The 10,182-nt window shown below is 36.1% G+C and overlaps 1 protein-coding gene across 1 annotated transcript; it reads right to left on the bottom strand.

Annotated features, from left to right (window-relative positions):
- Nucleotides 1-1,274: 1,274 nt before the first annotated feature.
- Nucleotides 1,275-2,279, bottom strand: LOC100665086 (olfactory receptor 4C16-like). The gene has a single exon (XM_064289096.1). It carries the CDS (start codon nt 2,229-2,231, stop codon nt 1,275-1,277), a length of 957 nt encoding a protein of 318 aa, XP_064145166.1. The 5' UTR covers nt 2,232-2,279.
- Between the last annotated feature and the right edge of the window lie 7,903 nt (nt 2,280-10,182).

Raw genomic sequence — 10,182 nt, 5'->3', positions numbered from 1 at the left:
AAGGAGACATAATAGATGAAGTGTTTCTGAGGAGACACCTACATTAGATACAATTCACACTTCCTTTTTTATCTTTTCCCTACCTTGAAATAAAAGAAGACCTCAGCCAAAACTCAGTCAACTAGAAATTACTACTGTGCTAATCTTTCAATAGCAGAATCAAACTGTATCTTCTGTAATCAGTAGCAAGTTACTTGGGATGGGTTTTACCTTGAAATTCACAGATGTAAAAAATAAAAAAGAAAGTGATGTATATATGACACTATAGTTCATTGTAGAACCCGTAGTTCCTTATCTAGAAAAATAGAGACCAATTTTCCCAAGCTAAAGAAATGTTAAAGCTCTTGGTACATAAAATTGATACAAATTTAATAAGTTTAATACGCTTTGTTACAAAAAATCAGTATAGAATTCTCATATAAACAAAAATTTCTGTACACATAAAAATACAAGCAAGGAATTAAATTGAAATTAGATTCTTAATGATTATGTAACTAGAGACTATGGCATCATATGGATAGTGACAAGAGTTGGTACCCATCCCCACTGCAGAAACATAGGTTTCCTATATACATTTCAATTCCTCTACTCATGTTATTCTCTTCTTGGGACTTTATTGAAAATTCACTAAAATTTTCTATCTGTGACATAATATACTTCTGTTTCAAAGCCCAAAATTCCTTCTCTGGATTGTCACATACAGTTTTGAAAAGAGAAAATCTACCAGGATAAGAATTTAAGCATATAAAGGGCTAAATGTAATCATAATAAAAATGACAAACAAACAAAAAATCTATTGTCATCAAATTGAAACCCACTCATGGCAACCTCATGTGTTACTGAGGAGAATTTTTCTATAGGGCTTTTTGGCTGTAATCTTTACCGAGGTAAATCACCAGGCGTTTCATCTGTAGTGCTCCTGAGTGGATTCAAACTGTAAACCTTTAGATTAATAGTGGAGTGACACCAGAAATGAACATGAAGAAAGGCAGAAAAACATCAGATGAAAACCACAAGTGGTTCTAGTTACCCGAGAGAGGTAGAGGCAGTAGTAAAAAACCTAAAACAATTGCCTTACGTACTTAATTGTACCTGCTTTTGTCTCTTCCTTTACTTGAAAATGACTCAACAGTAGCCAGTGTATGTGTTTCATGAAGAAAGTAACACTTATTCTCTAAGATAAGTTTCTATGAAGCCCACAATAAGAAAATAATATGCTTTGTTGAATTATGCTAAGTCAACGCAAACTATGAAGAAAGATTTGAAATTTCCATTTATCTTTGGTCTTCTGAGATCAGTTTCTTGCTCCATAGCTTCCTCATGGCATTTTTCACTGCTATATTTCTCAGCGTATAAATCAGAGGGTTAAGCAAAGGAGTTCCAATTGTATAAAACACAGTTATCATTTTATCCACGGGGAAGGTGGTTACGGGGCGTGTGTATATAAATATACCAGGAACAAGGAACAAGATGACTACGATGATATGAGAGATGCAGGTGGAAAGAGCCTTTTTCCTTCCTTCAGCACTGTGGTTTCTCAGAGAATACAAAATGACAACATAGGAGAACATTAGCAATACAAAACTCACTATACAAATGGCCCCACTATTGGACACCAGTAGCAGGTTGGTCACATAGGTGTCTGTACAGGCAAGTTTCAACAAGGGCTGCAAGTCACATAAATAGTGATCAATCACATTGGGACCACAGAAAGGTAAACTCAAAGTCAGAAAAATCTGAACTGAAGAATGCACACAAGACCCTACCCAGGCTATAGCTACCAACACACTGCAGACCCGCTGGTTCATGATGCTCATGTAGTGCAGGGGTTTACAGATGGCCACATAGCGGTCAACGGCCATGAGGATAAGGATCAAGATCTCCATGCAGCCAAAGAAATGAAATGAAAAGATTTGGATAATGCACTCACTGAAAGAGATAGTGTTATTCTTTAGAAGGGCATCCACAATCATTCTAGGGGCTATGGAAGTAGAGAAGCAGGTATCAGATAAGGATAAGTAGAAGAGGAAAAAGTACATTGGACTCCCAAGTGCCCGACTGGTCTTGATGGTAACAATAATCAGTGAGTTACCCAACAATGTCCCTAAGTAGAAAAGCAAGAAAAGGATAAACACTATTTTCTTTTTAACAGGATCTTGTGTCAACCCAAGCAAAATAAACTCAGTCACATTATTATTCAGCAACATTTCATGAATGAGAAGAAGGTACATATGTGAAATGGTTTATCTGAAAAAAATAAACAATACAGGAATTAATGTATGGTGCTATGCAACAGAGTGAAATATTTTATGCAAATCAATTTGTGGTGCTATGCAACGCTATGAGATATTTTGAGCAAAAATAAATATTCCACATCAGGGACAAACTAGCTGTTTTTTCTTAATCAGTCTCGTCACCTCTTTGTTCCTCAATTTTTAATGACCTCTTCATAGGGTGATTTTAAATCTCAGATAAGCTTAAGAAAGGTACTTTCCTAAATCACCCTTAAAATGCAGCTCTTTGTTAACTTTAACTTGTTTCTACGCTTATTAATTTGATTTATTTGATAACTAAAAAATCAGGATATATGATTTCAATGTATTATTTACTTAACATTTTTCACATTCAATAGACCTTGCGGCCCATGTTTTTCATGGTTGGTTTATCAGGCAGGATTTAGAATATATTTGTCTTCCTTTTTGAATTTAATGTTATAAATATAAAAAATATAAAGTCACACACTATTCACGTCCACATAAATAGAATCTTATTTCTACACATATTTATGTATTACATATTAGTGATGCATACTTATATAAATGTATATTACTTATAAATATATAATAAAGGAAGAAAAAAACATTGCCACCAAGTCAATTCTACTCATGGAGACCACATGTCTTACAGAGCAGAACTACTCTATTGGGTTTTTTTTTTTAATGTAATTTTTACAGAAACAGATCACCGGGATTTTCTTGCATCTTGTTGGTGAGTGGGTTTGAATTGTGAATCTTTAGGTTACTAGTTGAGTGCAAACCATTTTCACTACTCCGGGACCAATAAATATATGACCCAGTCATTTACTGAACATTTGTTTAGATATATTCCAACTTGAAGAAGGGGGCAAGAAACATTTATTTACCCCATTGCTGTGGAGGCAGTTCTGAACATAGCAACCCTACAAACGCCAAGTTCTAAATAATCTGCTTTTACTTCAAACATCTTAATGATATTTAGCACTTGACATGTTGTAATAAGCATAAATGAAAATTCTTTGAAAATTTATAATGTCCAGGGGAAGTTCTACTCTATCCTATAGGGTCACTATTAGTCAGAATTGACTCGACAGTACTGGGTTTTTTTGGGTTTAGGTGCCCTGGTGGTACATGGTTAAAGGACACCTCTGCTAACAACCCGAATGTTCCTCAGAAGCAAGGATGGTGAGACTCCGTCTTACATAATTTGAGCATGTTGCCAGGAGGGATCAGTCACTGCAGAAGAATATCATGTTTGGTAAAGTACAGGGTCAGCAGAAAAGAGGAAGACCCTCAATGAGATGGATTGACACAGTGGCTACAACAGTGGGCTCAAGCATAACAACAATTGTAAATATGGCACAGGACCGGACAGTGTTTTCTTCGGTGGCACACAGGGTTGCTATGAGTTGGAACTGACTCGATCACACCTTACAACAACACCTAACCAAAAGATTGGTGGTTCAAACCCACCAACCACTCCATGGGCGAAAGATGTGGCAGTCTGTTTCCATAAGGCTTAGAGCCTTGGATGCCCTATGGGACAGTTCTACTCTGTGCTACAGTGTCACTATGAGTTGGAATTGACTCGACAGCAGTGAGTTTGGAATAAGGTATCTCAAATATCTTCTTTCTATTTTTTTCTTCTCATTTCTGAAAATCTGAAAAGTACCTCTTAGAGCACTCAAAGTCCCTGAGGTTACATTTCCAGTTTAAAAGAGAGAAGATGATTGTTTAATAGTTCATGCTTCACAATTCAGGTTTTTTGATTAAACACTTTACAGCTGGGCAGTAGGGGTAGGGGTTGTCACCAGGCAGTTAGTATATGATCAGACAGTCTATAAACACAGGCATAAATACATGAACATTTATTCTATGTTTAAGTTCATATTAATATTAATGTGAAATAATGCATTTTTCAGTATCTGATGTTAGGAATTTGAATCACTATCTGAAAAAAAAAACTATCTCATTATTCAAAAAACTATATATTCCAGATCATTGAAAGATAAAATGTATCAAACCAAACTAGAATATAGTATTGAAAACAATATTTTAGGGTGTCAAATTCATAAAGAAAAATTGTGATGCATTAAAACTTCTATATAACAAAACTCAATATGAACAAAGAGTTTTTAAAAGTGGCAGAATGGGATTAAATATTTATAACTCCTACAAGTCAATATGATAAAGATTTGTAACCCAATTTTAAGGAGCCTTGTAGGCGCACTGGTTAAGTCCTAGGCTGCTAACCCAATGGTTGGTGGTTCAAACCCACCAACGGCTCTGCAGAGAAAAGACCTCGGGATCTGCTCCCAGAAAGATTTCAGCCTAAGAAACCCAATAGAGCAGTTCTACTGTCACAAAGGGTCACAATGAGTCAAAATTGAATCGACAGCTTACAACTACAACAACCACCACACAATTTTACAAACAAGCAAAATATTTGAATAAGCAATATACACAAGAACATTCTAACTGACCAATGAACACATATGAAGACACTCAACCTCATTAAAATCAGGGAAATACCAATCAAACAACAATGAAATACTCGTAAGTTTTGTAAAAAGCAGACCATATCAAATTTTGATTTAGGAAATCAGCATGAGATCTAGTGAAATACCCCCAGAAAGCATTCAAAAGGATATACGTTGCAACCTTGCTAAAAATTGGGAAAACAGGAAATGATCAAAAAACCTAACAGTAAGAGTGTGTAGATAACGTGACATATGTCCTTACTATTGAATATTAGGGAGAAGTTTAAATATTGGAGTTATATGAGCTTCTAACATGGATAAATCACTGAGATATATTGATGACTTTAAAAATTAATAAACTGCAGAAAAATTTCCACAGTATGATAACTTGCATGCTGAAAAAAAAAAAAACTATAGAGAATGCTATATAGTTTCTATGTGTACTGGTGTCTTATAAATGCATTGAAAAAGATATGGAAAGAAATCTTTACCTCTGGGCAAGAAAGGGAGTAATGGCCAAAGGGAATTTTAGTGTTCTAAATATTGTGATTCCTCTATTAGGAGATTATATTACAATATTGTGTAATTAAAGTTAATTAAAAGTTCATTAATTTTAATATGGTTTAAGGGTGATGCATTATATGGGGAATGAAATTACACAAAATAAAACAGAAGCCACAATCCAGTAGTAGAATTCAGTGAACTTTTACATAACTTGTTCTTTCTTAGTTATTATATTGCTTCCTCTCTTCCTTTAGTAAATGTATATACAGATGCTATTCTCTACCCATTACATTCCATGAACTTTCCCTCTTTGAATTTCAAGTTCACATAAAATGTAAATATACCTAGTCAGGCGCATTTCTGTTCCCTATTGCTCTACAGGGAGATATTTGACATAAAGAAACTGGTATTTCGTTCTGTTATACACAGGGTGGTTATGAGTAGAAATGGGCTTCACAGCACCTAACAGCAACCAAAACAACCACATAGGTAGGTAACCCATTGCCGTCGAGTCGATTCCGACTCATAGCGACCCTATAGGACAGAGTAGTACTGCCCCATAGAGTTTCCAGGGAGCTCCTGGCAGATTTGAACTGCCGGCCCTTTGGTTAGCAGCAGTAGCACTTAACCACTACCCACCAGGGTTTCTGGTAGGTAGACAGTTAGATACTATTACGATCACTTTATGGGCACCTATTTTCTCATCCGTAAAAGAGGAAGTACGGTCTTCATGAAATCTTCCAGCTGCTAAGAAGTAATTTTTATTAATCAAGGGTTATGCTACATCAATTATTAACTAATCAAAATTATCAATTAATACTTTCATAATTCCCTTACGATTTTTACGCTTATTGCGTTAAATATTGAATCATTTGATACTGTTTTCAAATATACAGAGCTTTTTAGCATTGCTATTATATCTGAAGTAGAGTAAAAAGCGTTCCACAGTTTCTCTTAGCCTCTTGTCCCAGCATCAAATAGCCCCAAGCTAGGAGCCAGGATTTCAAGATAGAATTCCCATGGTCAATTTTCCATTACAATAGGTCGGTTTACTTTGACTTCTAAACTAATAAACATTCCAAACTGTGAGAAAAATTAGAAGAATCTAAAGATTGTAAAATATACTTAACAACCAGGTATATATTCCGAATATTCATAGTAAAATATTATTTTAAGAGTAGATTCTATGGATATTCAAAGAGACAGCTTTAAATAGATTCAGGTATGCAAAAAAAAAAAAAAATGGAAAGGAGAAGAGAAGAGGAGGAGAGAAGAAAAGGAAAGGGAATGGAAGCAAAAGAAAGGGAATGAGCTCACATATATGTTATCTCTCAATTCCAATCAGTATCTGGAGGAATGTTCTTGAGTTTCTGAACTCATGGCAGCATACAGGAAAAACACCAATTTTCTATTAAAATAATAAATACATCTCTTTAAAAAAAATGAAAAAATCTTCAAGCTTGATATCTGGATGTGAAATTATAATAAGTATGTCAAAAAAGTAACTTTATGTTGAGTCATAATGAGCATAAGAACTATGCTACAAAACTGCAAGGAACTATGAGAAGCAGCTGAGCCTTTTGATCTCACTTTCTTTGCTCCAAAACAGCAGTGAGCAGCTACAGCCAGTTCTCTAAGTGCATGGGGTCTGGGGACTCCTGGAGGAGCTACACTGAAAGCATTAAAAAAAAAAAAAAAACATTTTTTTTTTTTTTTTTTTTGAGGAAGCTGAGTGCAATCCTACCTGTATTCCCGATGGTAGGTCTTGAACAAGACTAGGAAAAATAAATGTTGTTTGTTGTTGTTATTGTTGTTATTTAACTGCCTTATTCTCTTAGCTTTAAATGTGCTTTTTAAAATTCTTTTAAATTGTATCAAATATATAACGTCAAGTAATTACTATAGGTTTTAAGACAAATGACCAAAAAATTAAACAAAAAAAAAAGCCTTATTTCATTCAGTGCAGGGAATAAACCCTAATGCATTTATTAAATTTACGAAGTCTTTCTCAGCTTAAATTACCAAGGCCAGTAATTTACTTGTATTGCATTTATTCTGCTGTTTTAATGAAAATAAGGTCAAACTTAAATATACTTCTTTTCCTTTTTTTTTAATTATTGTTATAGACATACTGTTTGGTGTAAGGGTAGACCTTTGTGACTGAGCAGTAGAATTCTCACCTTCCATGTGGGAGATACTGGTTTGATTTCTGGCCAACGCACCTCATGGACAGCCACCACTTATTTTTCAGTGGAGGCTTGTATATTGCTGTGATACCGAACAGATTTCAGGGAATCATTCAGATTAATACGGACTAGGAAGAAAGTTCTAGTGATCGACTTCTGAATATCAGCCAGTGAAACCCTGTGGATCACAACGATTCAGTCTGTAAGCCCTCACGGGGGTGGTGCAGGATCAGACAGCATCCCACCCATCATGTGTATGGGTTTCCTGGATGGCAGCTCGCAGCAACAAATTGAATGATATATGTCACAGTATAACAGCATCCATCTTAGGGAAAACATATAAATTTAAGGTGGAAGGAAAATTTTGAAATATTTTTCTCAAACCCAAAGGCTAAGTTTTTTTTAATATGGAATATTCCAATTCTGAGAGGTATCAACTCAATAGAAGAAAATTGTTGAGATTTTGGGAAAAGAATATTGAAAACTCAATGGGAACAAATTGATGTTAGCAAACATGACATGACTAGGTAAATTTTTTGATTTTTGTTGTTATTTTGTTGTCAGGCACCTTCAAGTCAGATCTGACTCACAGAGATTCTGTGTACAGCAGAAGAAAACACTGCCCGCTCCCGCGCCATCCTCACAGTCTTATGTCTGAGCCCGTTGTTGTAGCCACTGTCAATCCAACTCATTGAGAGTCTTCCTCTTTTTCTCTAATACCTGCTGTACCTAAGGGGATGTTTTTCTCCAGAAACTTGTCCCTCCTGATGACATATCCGAATTGCATGAGATGTAGTCTCATCATCCTTCCTTTCTAAGGAGCATTGTGGTTGTGCTGTTTCCAAGACAGGTTTTTTCATTCTTCTGGCAGTCCATGACATATTTAATATTTTTGCCAATGCCACAATTGAAAGGAATCAAATCTTCTTCAGTATTCCTTATTCATTGTCCAGCTTTCGCAAGCATTAGAGGTGATTGAAAACAATATGGCTTGGATCAGGCACACCTTAGTCCTTAAAGTGACGTCTTTGCTTTTTAACTCTTTAAAGAGGTTTTTTTGCAGCAGATTTCCTCAATGCAATGTGTCTTTTGATTTCTTGTCTGCTGCTTCCTTGGGTCTTCTTTGTGTATGAAACTAAAACAAAATCCTTGACAACTTCAACAATTTCTCTGTTTTTTATGATATTGTTTATCGGCCCAGTTGTGAGCATTATTCTTTTCTTGATGTTGATGCATAATCCATACTGAAGGCTGTAGTCTTTGATCTTCATCAGTAAGTGGTTCAACTCCTCTTCACTTTCAGCAAGCAAGGTTGTGTCATCTGCATAATGTGCAGATTGCTAATGAAACTTCCTCTAGTCCTGATGTTCTGTTCTTTGTATAGCCCAGCTTCTAGGATAATCTGCTCAGCATTCAGATTGGATAAGTATGGTCAAAGGATACAATCCTGACCACACAAGTTTCCTGGCTTCAAACCCGGCACAAAAAACAAACAAACAAAAACCACTGCCCTCAAGTCAATTCTGACTCATAGCCACCCTATAAGACAGTAGAACTGCCCCATAAAATTTCCAAGGAGTGCCTGGTGGATTTGAACTGCCGACCTCTTGGTTAGCAGCCGTACTACTTAACCACTACACCACCAAGGTTTCCCTTTTTCTGTTCCAACTGCCTCTTGCTCTATGTACAGATTCCCTGTGAGCTTAACTGTTCTGGAAATTCCATTCTTTGTAATGTTATCCATAAATGGCTATGATCCACATAGCTGAATGCCTTTGCACAGTCAATAAAACACAGGTAAGCCTCTTTTCGGTATTGTCTGTTTTTACCCAGGATCCATTTGACATAAGCAGTGATAGTCCTTGTTCACGTCCTCTTCTGCATCTGGCTTGAATTTTGGGCAATTCCCTGTGCATGTACTCTGGCAATTGCTTTTGAATGATCTTCAGCAACATTTAACTTATGTGGGAGTGGCTCAACGGTTAAGAGCTAAGGCTGCTAACCAAAAGGTCAGCAGTTTGAATCCACCAGCCGCTCCTTGGAAGCTCCATGGGGCAGCTCTACTCTGTCCTATAGGGTCCCTATGTGTCAAATTTGGCTAGACAGCAATGGGTTTTGGTAATATTAATGATATTGATCCATCATTTCCACATTTTGTTGAATCACCTTTCTTTGGAATAGGGAAAAATGTGGATTTCTTCCAGTCTGTTTGCCAGGCAGCTGGCTTCCGAATTTCTTGGCATAGATGTGTGTGTGAGCGCTTCCGGTGCCATATCCATTTGTTGAGCATATCAGTTGGCACTCCTTCATTCCTGGATCCTTCTTTTTCTCCAGTGTTTTCAATGTAGCTTAAATTTCTTCCTTCAGTACAATTGGTTCTTGATCATATGCTACCTTATGAAATGTTTCAAAGTCGACCAACTCTTTTTTGGTACAGTGATTATAAGTATTCTTCCATCTCCATTTGATGCTTCCTGTGATGTTCAATATATAGACTCCATTAATACTGCAATTCAAGAACTGAATTTTTTCTTCAGTTCCTTCAGCTTGAGAAATACCAAATGTGTTCCTCCCTTTTGATTTTCTATCTCCAGGTCTTTACACACATCATTATAATACTTTACTTTTTCTCCTGTTCCCCTTTGAAAGCTTCTTTTCAAGTCTTTAACTTCTCTACATTCAGGTGCAGTTTTCAGAACCTCTTCAGACATCCATTTTGGTCTTTTCTTAATTTCCTGTCTTTTAATGACCTCTTGG

The sequence above is a fragment of the Loxodonta africana genome, chromosome 7, assembly GCF_030014295.1.
Source record: "Loxodonta africana isolate mLoxAfr1 chromosome 7, mLoxAfr1.hap2, whole genome shotgun sequence".
In the NCBI taxonomy this organism is placed as follows: domain Eukaryota; kingdom Metazoa; phylum Chordata; class Mammalia; order Proboscidea; family Elephantidae; genus Loxodonta; species Loxodonta africana.
This window is presented reverse-complemented; position numbering and strand designations above follow the sequence as displayed.